Raw genomic sequence first — 19,587 nt, 5'->3', positions numbered from 1 at the left:
TTAAGTTGTAGGGTTAGAGATTTTATTAAAAAAAATGTTTCTTTTTGAGGTAGGCCTGTAATACTAAACTTCCTCTCAGGACTGTTCTGCTGTATCCTATAGATTTTGTGTTGTTGTGTGTTCATTTTCTTCCAGGAAGTTTCTGATTTCTTCCTTAATTTCATGGATAACCCACTCATTGTTTAACATGCTATTTAGTCTCCAAGTTTTTGCCTCTTTTTATTTAGTTGATTTTTAATTTCATGCCATTGTGACCCAAAAAGATGCTTGATATGATTTCAGTCTTCTTGAACTTATAGAGATTTGTTTTGTCTCCTTCTTCCTCTCCCTCTTCTTCCTCTCTTTCTTCCTCAAGGTAAGAAGACCCTTTAGCATTTCTTATAGGAGTAATAAATTTCTTTAGTGTTTTTTTTTTGTTTGTTTTGTTTTTGTTTTTGTCTGAGAAGCTCTTTATTTCACCTTTAATTTTGAATGATAGCCTTACTGGATAGAGTAGTCTTGGACTCAATCCCTTGCTTTTTATTACTTTGTATACTTCATGGCACTCTCTTCTGGCCTGAAGTATTTCTATTGAGGAATCTGCAGACATTCTAATGGGAGCTCTCTTGTAGGTAACTATCTCTCTCTTGCAGTATTTAGAATTCTTTCTTTGTCTTTTTGTTTGCTGTTTTTATTATGATGTGCCCTTATGTGGGTCTTTTGGAGTTCATCTTGATTGGACAGATTTCCATCCCTCCTCACTAATGGTAACCACTATCCTGAATTTTATGATGATCATTTCCTCACTTTATAATTTTACACCAAAACATACAGTCTAATTTTGCCTGCTTTCAACTTTATATAAATGGAATATGCGTTCTTTCACTCACCAATATGTTTGTGAGATTTTTCCCTATTTGTGTATGTAGTGTGGTTCTTCATTTTTATTACAGATGATCTTATTACTTACATACATAAACTACAATATACTTTTCCATACAACTTTTCAGGGATATTTGGGCTGTTCCTAGTTTCAGACTATTATGAATAATGCTGCTATGACTATTCTTGTGCATGCATCTTGATGTATATCCATATGATTTTCCCTAGAGTAATTGCTAAGAGTGGACTTACTGCACCATAGGCTATGCATATTTTCAGTTTCACTAAATGATGCCATTATGTTTTCAAAGCAGTTGTATAAATTTACATGCTCAACAGAGTGAATGAGAGCCCTTGTTGCTCCATATTATCATCCCATTTAATAGTTTTAGTCCTTTAAATTTTTTTACTTGTGTATTTAAACATCTGACAAATTAACAAAGAGCTTTTTGACATAACATTTACAAAGTTGGTCAGATACAAAACCAAAATTAGTAACTTTATACATATAAAGTGTGTTCGTATAAATATAAAAATGCAATAAAAGTTAACCCTATTCCAAATTAGAAAATGTGATGAAAAATATAATTTCATTCATAATTGCAGCAATCATAATAAACCATAAAATACACTGGAATAAACCTCAGAAGAATGTGTAAGACATAAAATCAAGCTAACAGTAAAACTTTATTGAAAAACAAAACTCAGTTTTATAATAGCCTTATAAGATGGCAAGATTTGTCACCAACAAAGGTGTTTCTCTCCCCTCCTCAGGACAGAAATGAAGAGGGGGGGCAAAGCAGATTCAGAAGAGAAGCGTTTACTAAAGGCAGTGGGGGAGGGGAAGGAGAAGGGAGGGAGCGCGGTGCAACAGGGCACACCCTGGCAGAGGATGGCTCCCTGGGAGGCTCCTGGGGGCGCTGTGCGTAGTGGGTCCTCTATTCTCCAGGTTCCCTTGATGGGTGGCCATTGAGGGGCGCAGGTGCAGGAGCGTTGGTGTGGGCGTGCTTGGGGGGAACCTAATGTCAGCTAGGAGAGGCTCAAGAAGTAAGGGAAGGACATTCCCATCCATCTGAGAGAGGCTTAGCCTGTCTCAGATTCATGCTTTCTCTTTATGACATGATTCACAAATTGCTAAGCAAATATTTATTCAGTGCAAGAATGTGTGCTTCTCAGGAGAAGGCTGGCCTTGGCAGTCTCCTGTTGCAGACTCTGACTTCCCTTCTTACTGATGCTTCCCACCCACTATGGGTTTAAATGTTCCTTGCTCACCAACAAAACGGACACGTGGGAGAAGTTGCTTAACCTCATTGGTGATCAAGGTGAAAATAATTGGCCTCTCCCCACTGGAATGGCTCAGTTGGTTGAGCATCATCCTGGACCCTGAAATGTTGAGGGTTCAATTCCCAGTCTGAGTACATGTCTGGATTGCAGGTATGCTTCCTGGTAGGGGCATGTGGAAGGTAACCAATCGATATTTTTCTCTTTCTCTCTCTCCCTCCCTCCCTCTCTCTCTCCTTCCCTCTCCTTTCCTCTCTCTAAGCATGCCCTCAGGTGAGGATTAAAAAAAGACCAGTCTCAATTTAAGGAAAAAACTGTGATCTATTTTCATTGGTTTCTGGCCATCTTATTTGAATAAAAAATTTAATTATAGACTTGTATTTAGAGGCCAAGAAAAAGATGAAAATAAGTTGCCCTGTATACCCTACTTAAAAAAATTTAAAGTCCATACATTATTAATATTTTTGAAGTTTTCACCCAATTTTTTTTTTTGTTTCTCGTTCAGAATGCTACATTACAATGATTTATAATATCTTCTTAGACTTTTCTTGGCTGTGACAGTTTCTTGATAGTAGACTTTTAATGTTATTGTCACTGATATAATTTTTAAAATGTCATTTTCCAATTTTTTGTTACTAATATAAAAAGAGTTGGTTAATTTTTAATATTGGTTCAGTGACCTTGGTTAGTTTATTTTTAAGTTGTAATTAGTATATCTATGGATTCTTTTGTATTTTATATGTACACAATTATATCATTTGTAGATTATTTATAAAAATATCTGATTCAATCAGCAAAAGATTTGAACTTCTGTCTTACAAATAAAATGTCCAATTGGTTAATAAGCATATGGAAATATGCTGAATTATTAGTAATCAGGGAATGAAAATTAAAACTATAATGATGTATCTCTATATACTACTAGAATGGCTAAAATTAAGAAACTGTCAATACCAGGTGTTGACAAAGGTATGACACAACTGCAGCACTTAAACACTAATAATGAGAGTGTAAATTGGTACAAACATTTGAGAAATACGTTTGATCTGATTTACTAAATATGACCCAGTTCCTTCATCCTGGGCACACGCCCAAAAGATGTATGTGCAGCCGAAACCGATTTGGCTCAGTGAATAGAGCGTCGGCCTGCGGACTGAAGGGTCCTCGAGTTCTATTTTGGTCAAGGGCATGTACCTTGGTTGCAGGCACATCCCCAGTAGGGGGAATGCAAGAGGCAGCTGATTGATGACTCTCATCGATGTTTCTAACTCTCTACTCTATCTCTCTCCCTTCCTCTCTGTAAAAAATCAATAAAATATATTTTAAAAAAAAAATAAAAGCAAAAAGATGTCTGTGTAGATGTGCACCAAGATACATATAAGGCTTTTTTTTTCTTTTTTCTTTTTTTTGGTAGCAGATTCATTATAATGACAAAAAAAACAGGAGGGAAAAAAACCCACCAGTTCATAGGTAGTGGAAAGGATGAAACATTGTGGAATATCTAAGAGGATATGAAACATTAATGAAATTTAATGAACTATAAAGGCTCTCAACAACATAGATGAATCTCACAGACATACTATGGAATGTAAGAAGCTGTTACACAAAGTTCGAATACAGGCAGACTGTTGGGTGGTAAAAGGCAGTGGTGACGTGGGAGAGGAGAAGAATGATGGGGGAGGAGAGAGGCATACTGTTCGGGGAGTTGGTAGTGTTTGTGTCCTTTGGGTTTCATAAGTTTCTATTTTATAATAATTTTTTGAGCTGTATTCTTTAGATTTGTGCATGCTTTTCAACATATGTTACATAAAATTTGTTTTCTAAAGGACAAATGAGGAGTTTAAGAATCAGAATACTCTCATAAGATAGAATTTGTTGCTCCTTCCAAGATATCTTTGAAAGACTTCTTCTGGCTTAATTTCATAGGTAGTTTTGCCAATATTCATAGAATTCCTCGGCAACTCTTCTTCTTGTCTAATTTATCATTTTTATAGGGGCCCTTTCCTTGTTAAAAAAAAAAAAAGCCATTGAAATGAAAAGAAAGCTGTAATCTTGATTCCTCGATATACAATTGTCTTGCATAGATAATCACATTTAAAAAAAGAGTAGAAGAAAACTCTGTGATCTTTAAAGCAAAGCAACTCCCAGTTCAACTGATGATTTCAAAATGCTGGGAACGTCATTCAGGTTTTACTTTCTGCATGTCATTGTGCCTCTCTGAGAAACCTCAGTAACCAGCAGAAACTGTGCTGGGGACTGAAAGTGGCTCTCCCCACCACCGAGAGCTGGCGGGGGAATGCATGCAATAACAGTCTCCGCGGAGGGCGGAGTGAAAACACGGCTTCAGACGGTGGAAAAGATGAGAGGAAACGTCCTTGCCAGGCAGGTGTGCAGCAGGCTGGCCTACAGACAGCTTTCTCTGCGAGACACAAGGCTCCATACATTTTCCTGGTTGTTGTGACAAAACGCTATTACATTAGGGGAAATGAAACAAAGGAAAAGATGGTGTCTTACAACAGAAGCAATTTTAACCCATTCGTAGGTGGACTTCTGATGTGACTATCACCAGATCCCCCGGAGAAGAGGTCAAGGAGAGACCTCATGTGGGCCTGGAAGAGAATATTAGGAAACCCCTCATGAATTATAAACATTGCACTCTGGCATTCAAGAGTCCCCACGATACATCTCCAGCTGATGGTTTTCACCCCCAATCCCCTTGACTCCTAACACTTAGTCTGCTCTCAATTTGAAGCTCCTTCTATTTGCTCTTGCAAACTCGCTCATTCCCCTGGCTCGGTTGATGCTGGCATCTCCATGGAGAGCTCTGCTGGCCGTTCTGGTGCCATTAACCCACACGTAGCCTGCAGAGTTACACTTGACTGGTCCACAGTGAGCTATACTCTGAATGGAAAAATATAGATCATCGCTGGAAGGCTTAGTATGAAAAAGAGAAACATAACTATCTCAATAATTTTATATTGATTACATGTTGAAATGACAATATTTAGATATATTATGTTAAAATATACTATTAAGCCCAGCCAGTGTGGCTCAGTGGTTGAGCGTTGATCTATGAACCAGGAAGTCATGGTTTGATTTCTGGGCAGGGCACATGACTGGGTTGTGGGCTCCATCCCCAGTGTGGGGCATGCAGGAGGCAGCCAATCAATGATTCTCGCTCATCATTGATGTTTTTATCTCCCCTTTTCTCTACCTCTCTGAAATCAATAAAAATATTAAAATAAAACTAAAGCATGCTGTTAAAATAACTCCACTTGTTTCTTTCTTACTTCTTTAATGTGGCTACCGGGAAATCTTAAATTGCCTGTATGACTCACATTGTATTGCTGTTGGGTGGCACTGGTCTAGACTGCCCTTACCAAGCCACCTCTCTCGGGTGCTCACCCGCTGCCTTAGGCACACTGCCCCAGAAGCCATTCTTCCTTCTTCCTTTGAGAGTCACCATTGCCACCTTGGCACTATCCACCTAGTTGAGGGCATTGGCCAGGGCCTACTTTGTACTCTTCCTGTGGTTGGCAGAAAAGAGCCCAGCTTGGATGGGACCCACTCCTCTTATTAGCTTTGTGAGCCTTGGGCACATTGCTAAGCCTTTCTGAGCCCCGGTCTCTTCTTCTGTGAAAAGAGAAGGTAATAACCCACCTCAAATGTTTACTATGAGAATTATCCAAAGAATGGAACATAGTAAGTGCTCATAGATTCTATATGATAACTAATACAATATGACCATGAATACTAGTACTACAAATACTTCCACTATTATTTTTACTTCATTAGATTCACATGGAGGTGTGGGCAAGGTGAGCAGGCTCTTGGTCACACCTGGAGAGGTTAGCTCTACGTGAGTTTGCAAGTCACACTGGAGGGGCAGGCCCCAAGGACCAGATTCCTTGGACCACCCCCTAGTGAGTGCAGTGGGCCACCTCCAGTCTACTGGCCTCTGTGGCTCCTTGCCTTGGCCTTCGTGCTGTGAGCTATGGCTGATTCCAGACGAATCCAAGGATTCTTTTCAAATGACTGACATAACTGGGCAGGGAAACAGCTGAGAGATGATTTTGCTTTTTCCAAAACCCACTGCAGAGAAGCCATGAGATGGCTGAGGTTCTGCTCAGAGCTGGCAGGCAAAGGTCAAAAGACAGAGTGATGGAAACCCACATAAGAGGCAGAGTAACCAGAAAGTCCGGGCTCATTGGTTCTTTTTTAGTGTCAATTAGTTTGTAATGTAGATTAATTTTTAATGTGGCTACTAGAAATTTTTAAATTGCCTGTATGACTTGGGTGTTTTTTATTTTTCTAATGACACAAGTAACATGTTCATTATAAAAATTTTTAAATGTGAAGAAAACAAAAAGTTAAAAAATTTAGTAATACTTGCCTGGCCAGTATGGCACAGTGATTGATCATCGGCCCATAAACCAGGAGGTCACAGTTTGATTCCTGGTCAATGAATATGCCAGGGTTTCAGGCTCAATTCCTGGTAGGGGGTGAGGGTTGCAGGTGGCAGCCAACTGATGTTTCTCTCTCATTGATTTTTTTTCTCTCTCTCTCTCCTTTCCCTCTCTCTGAAATAAATAAAAAATATTTTTAAAAATTTGGCAAAATTTATTAAACTCTTTCAAACAAAGAAGTACACTAAATTATAAGGGCCTAATAATCCTATCTCCCAGATATTTTCTGATCATGGGGGAAGACCCATGTACCAACAGTTCTACAGGTACACAGTGGAAAGGGAAAGAAGTTTGCTCTTTGATGCATCCTCATCTGTCAGCATTCTCCCCTAGGGCCACTACCATTAACAGAGGAGTAGGTGTACTCCTTATAAATGTGTATCAGCACACATATGTATATCTTTCTATCTATAATAATAAAAGCGTAATATGCCAATTAGACCAGACAGCTGAATGACCTTCCGGACAGCTTTCAAGACGTCCTTCTGTATGACCTCCTGGACGAAGCGGGGCCGAGCTCCTTGCATGAATTTCATGCATCAGGTCTCTAGTTAAGTTACAAAACAAATGAAAATACCATGCCCATTATTATATGTATTGTTCTTTTAATGAAAGATGTCCAGAAATAGGTCCATTTCAGCTGACTTCCTATTTAACGTCTATGTAGTATTACATTTTGGTCTGTATTATAATGTTACTTACCGTATTTTCCGGCGTATAAGACGACCCCCTAATTTCACAGTTAAAACATAGGTTTAGGCCTATATTTGCTGTATAAAACTACCCCCCACTTCCGAGGCAACACCAGTTCTTTTTTTAATAGACCACCTCTCTGACTCTGGCCAATCTGAGGAGGCTTTTTACTAGAACACAGTGTAGCTTCGGGTACAGAACATGTATAATTTGCATGCATAAAAAGCCTGCTTGGATTGGCTGAGTTAGAGAGGCAGTCCGAGCAGCCTTGCAGTGATTGGTGCAGGATCGAGTTGGAAAATTTGTTTAGTGGCATATCGAGACGTTTTTCGGGATATACTCGGCATATAAGACGACCCCCGATTTTCGGTTGACTTTTTTTTCGTTTCAAAGGTCATCTTATACGCCAGAAAATACAGTAACCAATTCCCTACCCATGGATTTGTATTTTTGCTATGACAGTACTGCAATGAACATTCATATATGTTTGTGTAACATGTATAATATACATACATACATACATATAAACATACTTCTGCAGGAATATCCATGGTAAATTTTGTAAGTAAAAGGGACAACTCCATTGCTTGAAATTTTTAATTTTGAAATTTACAATTTTGAAATACATAGCCAATTTCTATGAGGTCGCTCCTTGTGAGCTGTTTTGGGCATTCTCACAGGTTCAGTGCAGCCAGACTATTCACATGGCAGCTGATGGCTTCAAGAGTAAGAACTCCAGCTGCCAAGGCAGATGCTGCATCATCTTTCCTGAGACAGCCTCAAAGTCCCACACCATCGCTCTACCGCAGAATTCTGCCCGGTTACACAGACCCCACCTTTTGCTGGGCAGAGTCAAAGCTATGCTGAACTTGTCACAGGGGATGGGAGATACTGTTCTGCCTACATCTGAAAAAACAATCTTTGCCACGCTCCAAAAAGTTTGCATAAACTTATATTGTACTTTTATTGTGCGTGATTAGAATACCATTTCCCCACACCCTTTGCAAGTTGTATTGGTGAAAGGTGGCTACCCTGTTACTGGTTTGATTTACATTTTAGTAACATTGAACAGATTTTTATATCTTTATTGGCCCCTTCTATTTCTTTTCCTGGTATCTGGCTATAAACTTTTCTTTGGTAACTAATTATAAGAGCTCTTTGTAAGCAGAGAAAAGTATCCTTTCCTCATTGTATGTTATAACTATAATATTTTATATTGCTCTTTCTCTTTGACTTTATGTTCTTGCCATAGTGAAATTTATAGCTTGTTTATAATCATATTAATAAATATTTTCTATTACACTTCCTGGGTTTTATATCTTCCTTACTCCAATATTATTTTTTTAACCTCCAAGGTGGTTTTTATTTTGCTGATTTTGTTCATTTTACCTTAAAATCTACTCTATATAATGTTATATGGACCATACACTATTGAAAACATCCTAGTTTCCTGTAATAACTCCCTTGGTCAATATATACTTTAAAAAAATTTCTCAACTGAGGATATTTTTTTCTTGGAAGAATGGAAGGCAGGGAAGAGGGGGAGAGAGAGAGAGAAAGAGAGAGTGAGAGAGTGAGTGAGAGAGAGAGAGAAACATTGATTGGTTGCCTCCTGCATGCACCCTACCGGGGGTGAGGAACTTGCAACTGAGATATATGCCCTTAACCAGGAATTGAACCCAGGACCCTTTGATCCACAGGCCAACACTCTAACCACTGAGCAAAACCAGCCATGGCTATTCTATTTTTAATGTACTGTGGATTCCAGTTGCTAATATTTTTCCCAGATTGGATTACTAATATTTCTCCAGTGCCAGAATTCTCTCGAACTTCTTATTTTTTGTGACTGTATCTTATTCAACAAAATGTAGAGTTTTTCTTTTATTTCTAATTATTTCCTACATATATTACTTCATTTCCAAATTTGTATAATTCTGATTTATGTTGTTTTATATAGCTTAAATACTAGTATTTTTAGACTTCTTGGTTAAATGCTATGTTAACATTTTGATCTATTTTGTGTGTCACTGTATTCCTAGTATATTTTCATTATCTGTAGAGATATTATTCTGATCCTTATTCTTCATTTTCTAAAAATAACTTTATATGAGACTCAGTCTTAATACCATTTTGTTTTGACTGAATAGGAGCTTCTTTTTCCTGATTAGCTCATAGTGGTTCCGAGTGGCTTTTTTAACACCCAGAGCTCCCTCTTCTGTTGCTTTTGTGAAGTGTTCAAAAGGCACAGAGGAAAGAGAAATTACTCACGTCCTAGAGTCTGTTTCAGTGCCTTTCGGGAAGAACAGGCCCTCACATTCACCTGCTATTGTGAAAGGTTCTTTTCTCTGTGCCTTCTTTGTTTACAAATTACTCACGTCAGAAGACGGAATAGGTATTGATGAGGGAAGCCTGGAGCTCAGGGCTGCTCCTGGTTTATAAATCCACACTGACCCACATACTCCAACCTCCATTGCACTACGGTACAAACAGAAGTGATGCCCCTCTATATTTAACCACATTGAAATCATCGAACCAATAAAACCGGTGCAGCTATCTGTAAAATGATGGCAAATTTCTTCAAGCCTTTGAATCTGGGGTGGTCAGAAAATGAGAAAATTCACATGAATAAATTAATCTTTCTCTACCATGAGCTCCCTGGTCTAAAATATGGATAGATTACCCTAAACTGTTCTGTTTGCATTTATTCTGCTCTCCCTGTATTACTTATTGCTTCTTGAGAGAGAATATTTCCCCATTCCCCCAAACCAAACCAAATCCACTCACCTAAAGCCCTTCTGTGGCTTTCACTGGTCTTAGGAGACAGAAAAACTTGACATGGCCTCACAATCCCTGTGCTAACTGGCTCCCACCTGCCCTCTGGCCTCATCTTACCAGTCTCTGGCTTGAAGGTTAATCACAGTGGCCTTCAGTCCTGTCCTTTGCCCTTATCATGCATTCTCTGACCACAGGGCCTTTGCACAGGCAGGTGAATTCATTTATGTGAATCCTCTAATTTTAGAGGATTCATTTATGTGATGAATTAAAAGATGAATTCATTTATGTGAATCCTCTAATTTTAGCTCCAGTGTCATTACCTCAGGTCAGTCTTCACTGACCTCTCCTACTACATCATGTTCCCATTTTATAGGAATCCACACAACCACAAACCTCTCCTCTACAACATTTGTCACCCTGCATTTGTGCATTTCTTTAATACTCTTTTCTCTAATTCATTGCATGACCTGTGAGAGGGAGGATTACAATCTGCAGCAGTTCATGCTATAGTTCCTTGCACACAGTGGGGTTTGAATTCGGGTTGAAAAATAATGCAAGCTTTTCTGAAGACTGAAAATTAGTACCTTATATCATAATTATTATTATAATTTTATGTTTGTATTAAAATCTTTAAAAAATATATCATGTCCCCCTGATTATACAAGCATGATATAAATTTGTAATTAGATTTTTAAGTTATACTTCTAATGAAAATTAGTTACTACAGTCTAATAAAAGCACAATCAGATATCACCTCACACCTGTCAGAATGGCTATGATCAATAAATCAACAAACTATAAGAGTTGGCAAGGTTTTGAAGAAGGGGGAACCCTTGTATACTGTTGGTATGATGGAAAACAGTATGGAGTTACCTTGAATATTTAAAAAATAGAATTACCATATGACCGAGCAATTCCACTTCTGGGTGTTAATTTAAAAAAATCTAAAACACCACTTAAAAAAGATATACAGCCCCCTATTTCACTGCAGCATTATTTACAACTACCCAAATTTGGAAATAATCCAAGTGATTCTACATATTTAAGTGAATAAGAAGTATTACTCAGCCATGAAACAAATAAAATCTTGCATTCGTGACAATATGGGTGGATTCAAGGTATTATGCTAAGTGAAATAAGTCAGACAGAGAAAGACAAATACCATATAATTCCACTTACATGCAGACTCTAAAAATCAAAATCAAGAAACAAGTGTCTAACCACTATCTTGTACACCTGAAACTGACATACTATAATATTGTATGGCAACTATAATTGAAAAAATAAAATTCAAGAAAAAATGTGAATGACAAAAGAAAACAGAAAGGAGAACTGAAATTGGGAAATTCCTGTGAACTAGAAAGATGCCTTATAAATAGGCCCTTACTCCTGGAGAGGAGGCACTTGCACTGCCAACCCCGAAGCCTTTGCCTTGGACAGCACTGCTCCTCTCGCCATCATGACCAGCAGGTGCCCGCTCCGGCTCACCATCCTGCTGTGCCTCGCCGGCGCCGCCCTGTCCGTGAACTACGGCGTGCTCCGGTTCCAGTTGCAAAGCAGCACCTCGGCCTGCAGGGAGCTCCTGCGGCAGCTGATCAGAAGCCCCCAGTATTGTCTGGCTGACACGAGGGACTTCCAGATCCCCGAGGAGGTGAAACAGCCACGCCAGGTCCAGAAGGAGGAAGCCATGGTGGTCATGCACGAGATGCTCCAGCAAATCTTCAGCCTCTTCTGCAGAAACTTCTCCAGCCCCGGCTGGAATGAGACCGTCATGGAGAACCTTCTGGAGGAGCTCCACTGGCAGATGGACCGCCTGGAGGAAGCCATGCAGCAGGGAGAGTTCCCCTGGGAGAGCAGGACCGTGCACCGCCTGAAGACCTATTACTTAGGCATCATCCGCTACCTGAAGGCCAAGTCCTACAGCAGGTGCGCCTGGACAGTCGTCCAAGTGGCAATCCTCAAGAACTTCTCCTTCCTCAATGGACTCATCGATGCCCTCCGGGACTGACCTCTCTCCACCGGCGCCTCTGGGGACAGTGACCTTGACTGCAAGCATCTTCAGCCGGTTACCCTGGAACCCCTCACAGCCAATGCACTGCCTTTGAAAGGACAGCGGGAGACTTGTACATGTTAAGTTATGTGTTAAGTTATTGTTTTAATTTATTTATTATTTTACCTTGGAAAATAAATCTCTTTTTTTTAAAACAAAGTCAACATGGCAGTTGGTATGTCAACGTGATGTCTAGAACCCCCACGTTAAAAACGACAGGGCACCTGTGAGCTGTGCTCTCTGAAATGTGCCTGCAGATAGGGCTGGCTCGCATCTCCAGGGAATTCAAAGGAAGCCACAAGGTAAGAGACAGGGAGGGGGCCGGTATCGTAGGTGGGAACAAACCTGGCTTGAGCCTCTATAGGATGTAAAGGGGAGAGGCAGGCAGGTGGAACTAACCCGGGGTGCCTGCTGCTCCCCTGCAACCCAGCTCTGGCCCTAATGTTAGAATTCGGCTGGCTCTCGGGTTAACCATAGGAATGTCTCAGCCCAGTGTTCACTCTACACTCATCCCTGTTATCCGGGATGCCCTGCTCCCCACCCCAGCCCCGCAGGGTTTAAACGTCTCTGTGTGCCTCCCACCAAGCCCGCAGACGAGAAGTCCCAGGCACTTCTCCACCACCACTGAGCAGCGGTTTCTTACTCTGCCCGGACAGCCTGTGGGTTTCTTAAGGGAGCTGTGGTCTCTGCCTGTTTCCCAGGCACAGAACCACAGAGAGGAAAACCTCTGCTTTATATCCCAGCCATCTGGCGAGGTCCCCCCACCCCCTTTTTATAAAAAGAGAAGCAAGTCGGTTCCTGGTCTCCCCTGAGCTGCTTATACAGAATTTCAGGAAAACCCTACGATTTTCCTGCTGTTCTGCATCTCTGGATGCACAGACTCCCCGGAGCCAGTCCGAGGCGGGGGGGCCTGTTTTAGGACAAGTGAAACCCAGGGTGCCTGGACGAAAGGGAACTCGGATGGGGGTGGAGAGGGAGGGCACAGGCTTTCCCAGGGCCCACACCGGGAACACCGTTTTCCCAAGGGCTCTCTGGCACAGGGCCAGCGTGCCTGGGCTCCTGGTTTGTGCTGAACCTCGTGGGTTCCTGGACTATTTGTTCCTGCTAGGAGCAGCTGGCATCCGGGCGGTGTGCTGAGCTCTCTGCGTGCTGCGGGGTTGAGTCCTCTTCACAGGCACCCCTCAGGCAGCACCGTTGCATGATGGCTATTGACACCTCGGGGAACTAAGCTCAGGGAGGTTTAGTAACCGCCCAAGGTGGCCTAGCGAGGAAGTGGAGGTGTGAAAAGATTCCAAGGGAAGAATCACACGGGACTGTGTGTGAACCTAGGCATGCTCTCCTGGAGCAGATAGAAGTCTGAGTCCCCTTTAGGAGAGGCTGTGGGACTATCAGTCGCAGTTGCGAAGTCGCTAAGCCCTTCTGACTTCAGGTGGTAACACGCTGGCTGTGGAAGCCCAAAGCACCATCCTGGTGGGTCTGCTGCTTTAATCCCAAGCCAGCCAATGTCCCTTTACCTCCCCCCCGCCCCCCCCCCGCAACCCCCCAGCTCCTCACTCTTTATGATCTCACACCCTGCTCCCTTTTGCTTGGTAATCAAAGACTTCGTTAGCATCCTTGTGGAAATGCAAGGGAACAGGCAGAGGCTAGAACAAGAGGACGCCAACGAAGTCTCTCTGCAATGAGCTGCTATGCCCACCGCCTTCTCTGGGCCAAGCCGCTGAACTGGCCCAGAAACCGAGAGGCTGGGGCAGCCCTGCAAAGGCCTGCTCTGCCTGTGTGAGGGGCCCAGGTGGACACAGGAGAGACTCTGCGGAATTACGGATAATTGTGCCACAGCTGAGCATGTCGACCCATCAGGAATACCAGAAGTGAGCTCTCTTCACCCATAGGGGATAGGTGTATGTGTAAAAGGGGGTGGGGGGACCTCGCCAGATGGCTGGGATATAAAGCAGAGGTTTTTCTCTCTTATGCACATGCTAAGCGGAGAGCTGCATATGAAGGTGTGATGGATGAATCTATTCTGGAACCAGCATACCTGGCAAGGAGAGCACTCCTTGCTTAGAAAAACATCGAATGTTGTAGGTGTAGCAACACAAAAAACAGCACAACACCAATGGCTTGTTTTTGTGTGTCTGTTTCTGAGGAGGAAAAAGAGTGAGAAACTCAGCAAATGGTCTGGAGTGGAATGCTCCATGGGAAAGTACAGCAGCCACCCTGGTTGAGTTTTCTACGTGACACACCTGAGGTCTACCCAGCAGAGAAGGCAGGGCCCCTCGCTGGGAGACAGACAGATAGACAGACAGCAGTAGGCAGTGGAATTGGAAGGTGAATGGCACCCAGAGTCAGACCTTGGCCATTGCAGGCATTTTCTCTAAATTTGTTCTACCAGTGCTTATTGGGCCTAAAAATCTATTTTATCAATTTCTTTTGTTTTCAATGTAAACTGTTACTTTGAAGCATCAGTTTATTTGTCTAAAGCCTCCTAGAACGTGGTTTTAACTTGAATTTTAAAAATAGCTTAAAAATATCAAACTCTGTGATTGGACTAGAACTGTCAACACAGAAGCATATTCTCCTCTACTCTCTTCAATTTGATTGGGACCAAGATAATAACTTAATTGGTTAATTGCCTTGATGGGGAGCAACTAGTTACCACCAAATCAACAAATTCTGCTTCTGTTGGCATTCTGTTTCACAATTCCTGCTTTGCTTTATAATTCCCTGAGTAGGGTAGATGTAGGAAACCCAAAATGCATTACTTGAACTATATCCCCAACAATCAACTTAGGAATAAGAAAAAATGGAGCTCACTTCAGAAGACCCTCTTAGAAAATGAAAAGACATGTCACAGACTGGGAGAATATATTTGCCAGGCACATATCTCACAAAGGATTTATGTCAATGCATAAAGAACCCTCAAATCTCAATAATGACAAAACAACCCAATGGAAGGTGGACAAAGATCTGAACACATCAATTAAGATACACAGATGGCTAACAGAATAGAAGATGATCACCATCATTAGTTAATAAGGAAATCCAAGTTAAAACCAGAGCGAGGTACCACTATATGCATAGTGGGATGGCTAAAATTAGAAAGACTGACCATATCAAGCACTGGCAAGGATGTGAAGAAACTGAAACTTTGATACAGTTGGAAATAAAACATGCTACACCCACTTTGGAAAACTCTTTTGCAATTTCTTAAAAAGATAAACTACACCTCCTATATGACCCAGCCATTCCACTTGGTTATTTACCCAGAGAGAGAAAAAATAAAGCAGGTTTTCATGCACAAACTTGTATGTGAATCTTTATAGAAGCTTTATTTGTAATATCCCCAAGTTGGAAACAACTCAAATGTCCATCACAGAATGATTAAAGAAGTTGTTGTACACTTATGTAATGACAGATCATTCAGTAATAAAAAGAAATGAATCCCCAATACACACAATGGCATGGATGAGTCTCAAAATAATTATGCTGAATATAAGCAGACAGATTAAAAAAAGAGTACATTCTGTATTGTCCAATTTATATAAAATTCTAGAAGGAAAGACTAGACTATAATGACAGAAAGCAGATCAGTGGTTACCTGGGGTTAGGGACAGTGGTAGTGAGGAATGAGTTGGAGGACACAAGGCCACTTTTGACAGAATATGGATATGTTCACTATCTTGATTGTGCTGATGGTTTTAGAGGTGTACACATATGTCAAAACTTACAAAGTGTTAACTTTAAGTATGTACAGTTTACTGTATGCCAATTATACTTCATTAACCCCCCCTCTCTCTACCTATATATAAAATGAAATCAAAGTATTTTAGGTTCAGAGTCAACATATATTTTTTGAGGTCCTAAGATATTTTAAAATAAAATTTCAAGATTAAACTAAATCACCTTTAGAAAGAAAAAAAACTTATCTTATGGTTGAAGTTCATCATTGTCAGCAGTTAGATTGTTAGAGGTTTTCATCACATTTGCAATAGTTTTTCATTTTGTAAAAGGTTGCCCAAAAAATTGATCAATATTGTCACGTGCAAAAACTATGAAAAATGCATTTGGTACCAGCTGCATTGCAAATGGTAGAATCAAAGCCCAGTGCAGCAGGAAACTACTTTTTATTTTTTATATTGTAGTATAAAATATATGTAACAGCAAGTTCAACATTTTAACCATTTTTTAAAATATATTTTACTGATTTTTTACAGAGAGGAGGAGAGAGGGATAGAGAGCTAGAAACGTCGATGAGAGAGAAACATCAACCAGCTGCCTCCTGCACACCCCCTACCGGGGATGTGCCCGCAACCAATGTACATGCCCTTGACCGGAATCAAACCCGGGACCCCCCAGTCCGCAGGCCGACGCTCTACCACTGAGCCAAACCAGTTTTGGCCATTTTAACCACTTTTAAGTGCACAGTTGTGTGGCATTAAGTACATTGCATATTTGTCCAACCATCACTGCCATCCATCTCCAGAACTTTTTATCTTTCCTAACTGAGGTTTCGCACACATTTCCCCCTCCCTCCAGCCCCTGGAAACCACCACTCTACTTTCTGTCTCTGTGTATTTAGCCCCTCTATGTACTCACATAAGTGGGATCAGGCAGTATTTGTCCCTTTGTGACTGGCTTATTTCACTTGCCATATTTTCATCAAGTGTCATCCATGTTGTAGCATGTGTAAAAATGTCCTCCTTTTTTCTTAGGCTGAATAATATCCCGTTGTATAGGTATATTACAGTTATCCATTGATGGACATTTGAATCGCTTCCATATTTTGGCTATTGTAAATAATGCTGCTATGGATATATAATAGGTGTAAGAATACTGGTTTGAGTTCCAGATCTCACTTCTTTTAGGTCTACATCCAGAAGTGAAATGTCAGGGTCCTATGGTAATTCTACATTAAAATTTTGAGGGATCATTAAGGCACCTATGTTAAGCCGTGTCTTCATAATGCAAATATTTGTGATCAGAGCATAATGCGAACACAACAGCTACCGGTACATTTCTTAAGGACATACATTCTGCAAGGGACTCTGCTAAGTGTGTTAGAATTATACTAGAGGCCCAATGCATGAAATTTAGCACCCATGGTGCCCGGCTTCATTCAGAAGGTCGTTCAGAAGGTCATCTGGACGGTTGTTCTGCTGTTCGGCCGCAAGGTCTAATTCGCATATTACACTTTTATTATTATAGATATCATGTTACTTAATCTTCCTGAGGACCCTGGGGATTAAAGTATTACTATCTCCTTTCTATACACAATAAAAACAGGCTCAGTAAAGTTAAGTATACTTCCATTGCCAAGTCTGCAGTTGGTGAAGAACAGAGGCCACACGCTCAGCTACCTGTTGGCACTGGCCAGCTCCCAAGGGTTAACCTTCCTCCACCTGCAAGGCTCAGCGCTGTGACTGAGAGGGAGCAGGAGGCTCCTCCTAAGGAGGGGCTCTCACCCAGCACTCCGTTTCCCTTCCACCCCCATCGGAAAAGGACTGCTCCCCGTTCTCTGTGGAGAGAGTAGGAAATTCCCCTCTGCTCTCTTGCCAGACTCCACAGAGAGTGTTTTCTCTCGAGGGTTTTAGAGGCGACTGCCTGGACCATGACTCACCGTTCTCCCTGGCCAGGCTGCATTTCCTCCTCCCGCCGCTGCGCTCTCATCCGGCTCTTATCCCCGCCAGGTCTGCGTGCGGTTTCCCTTTCGGCGCGGCCCGTTGCTTTCGTTCTCTCCAAGGAATGTTTCGGAACCAAACGGCCTGCATTTTAAAATAATTAACACAAACAATGTTTTATCTTCCCCATCGCTTTTAAATTTCTTGGCTCCATTTCTTCCCCCCCCCCCCCTTTTTTTTGGTACAAACCCAGAGGTAAAGCAAATAGTTTTCAGAGCCAAAAGTGACTTACTAATCTAAAATACACGAGTTAGAAATCTGTGAATTTAAAGGTCCAAATATTAAAATTTACTATTTTTCTTAAAAAAAAAAAAAAAGACACGGAGTTTTACAAACCCAAAAGCTAATGTGGGTTCTGCCATTTTTTAAGTATGTGATCTTAGGCAAGCAATATAAACTAAAGATAATCATACTCAAATTCTTGAAGAATAAATGGACTATATGATGTGGTCCAGCCCAGGACCTTGCCTGTGGTGATGCCCAGTACTTAGTTTAGTTTAAAGTGAAGAAACATTTTAGAAATTTCTCACACAAAATTAGGTGGGCTTCTGGGACACCCTTTCCAAAATCTCATACAAAAAGCAAATGTTACAAAGAAGGGCCCGGCAATTCTGAAGAAATACAAAATGCTAATTTGAAAAGACATGTGCACCCATCTATTCACTGAAGAGCTATTTACAACTAGAGGCCCAGTGCACAAAAATCAGTGCACAGGTAGGGTGCCTAGGCCTGGCCTGCAACCAGGGCCCATCTGTGGGGCGACTGGCGGGGCGATTGGGGTCCCTGCTCGCACCCACCTTGGCCAGGCACCACCCACTCACCTGCTCCACCATCCCCCCATGATCCCACTCTCATCAGACCCGCCGTGTTCCATGCCGCTCCTGGTGGTCAGTGCATGTTGAACTCCAACCTGTGGGGACAATTTTCATTCCAGCCTTTCATTATAGAGGATAGTCTGTGGCTCTCCTGTGATGCATCTGAACTGTGCTCTGCTCTTTCCGTGTTTCACTGGGCTTCTGCTGCTGCTGTGGGCGTGGACACCTGACCGGGGCTGGGCTGCTGAGAGCACTGGCATCTCAGGCCACAGTGACTGCTCCGAGGAGATTAGTGACTCACACAGAGGCCATGAGCACAACAGGCAGAACCTGGGCTGGAATGCCGGGGGGTGGGGGAACGGTTCTGTCTGTGGTGCAGGTTCTGTCCAGGGTGAGCCTGGAGCCAGGGCAGCCGGAGCCGGCCACACAGCTTATGTTCTGAACCCGGTAAAAGGTGCCTGATATGCTCCACATGGGAAGAAATGTTTAAAAATAAAGCCAACTCAAAGGACAGCAGAGAGGAAAGGCAGACAAACACACATTCTTGCCCTGGCCAGTGTGACTCATTTGGTAGGAGTGCTGCCCCATAAACTGGAAGGATGCAGGTTCGATTCCCGGTCAGGGCATGTACGCAGGTTGTGGATTTGATCCCCAGGGCATGTGCAATGGCTCTCTCTCTGTGTAAGTGTGTGTGTGTCTCTTTATCTCCTTCCCTCTATCTCCCTTTCTCTTTTTCTAAAATCAATAAACATATCCTCAGGTGAGAATTAAAAAACAAAAGACACATTCTTAAAAATGTTGTTTCAGCCATGACTGAAGCCAGGTGAACCCCTAAGATGTTTGTTTTCTGAGCCATGAAATAGTGCTAGAGGGGACTGGAAAATCAACAAAAACCTCACTCACCTTTTGAAGCAACCCATCTGTACTTCCTTCTTAAATTTTGTGAAGCGTGCTCCAGTTAGGGCTGCCCA

General features: G+C 41.7%; 1 protein-coding gene and 1 long non-coding RNA gene across 2 annotated transcripts; one reads left to right on the top strand and one right to left on the bottom strand.

Moving 5' to 3' along the window:
* Positions 1-4,639: 4,639 nt before the first annotated feature.
* On the bottom strand, positions 4,640-18,839 carry LOC123652159. The gene is made up of 3 exons (XR_006741325.1): positions 18,623-18,839; positions 17,741-17,885; positions 4,640-4,751 (listed from the first exon to the last, which is right to left on the bottom strand). It is a non-coding gene; the product is annotated as an uncharacterized LOC123652159 (long non-coding RNA).
* Positions 11,380-12,084, top strand: IFNB1 (interferon beta 1). Its single transcript, XM_036434288.2, has one exon. It carries the CDS (start codon positions 11,536-11,538, stop codon positions 12,082-12,084), a length of 549 nt encoding a protein of 182 aa, XP_036290181.1. The 5' UTR covers positions 11,380-11,535.
* Positions 18,840-19,587: the final 748 nt, after the last annotated feature.

The sequence above is a fragment of the Pipistrellus kuhlii genome, unplaced genomic scaffold (genome assembly GCF_014108245.1).
Source record: "Pipistrellus kuhlii isolate mPipKuh1 unplaced genomic scaffold, mPipKuh1.p scaffold_m20_p_12, whole genome shotgun sequence".
Lineage (NCBI taxonomy): Eukaryota > Metazoa > Chordata > Mammalia > Chiroptera > Vespertilionidae > Pipistrellus > Pipistrellus kuhlii.
The sequence above is the reverse complement of the archived record's forward strand: the minus strand, read 5'-3'. Positions and strand labels throughout refer to the sequence as shown.

Bases quoted from the DNA above. Each gene is read 5' to 3' on its own strand.
- IFNB1 (XM_036434288.2), top strand. From the start codon at position 11,536: ATGACCAGCAGGTGCCCGCTCCGGCTCACCATCCTGCTGTGCCTCGCC.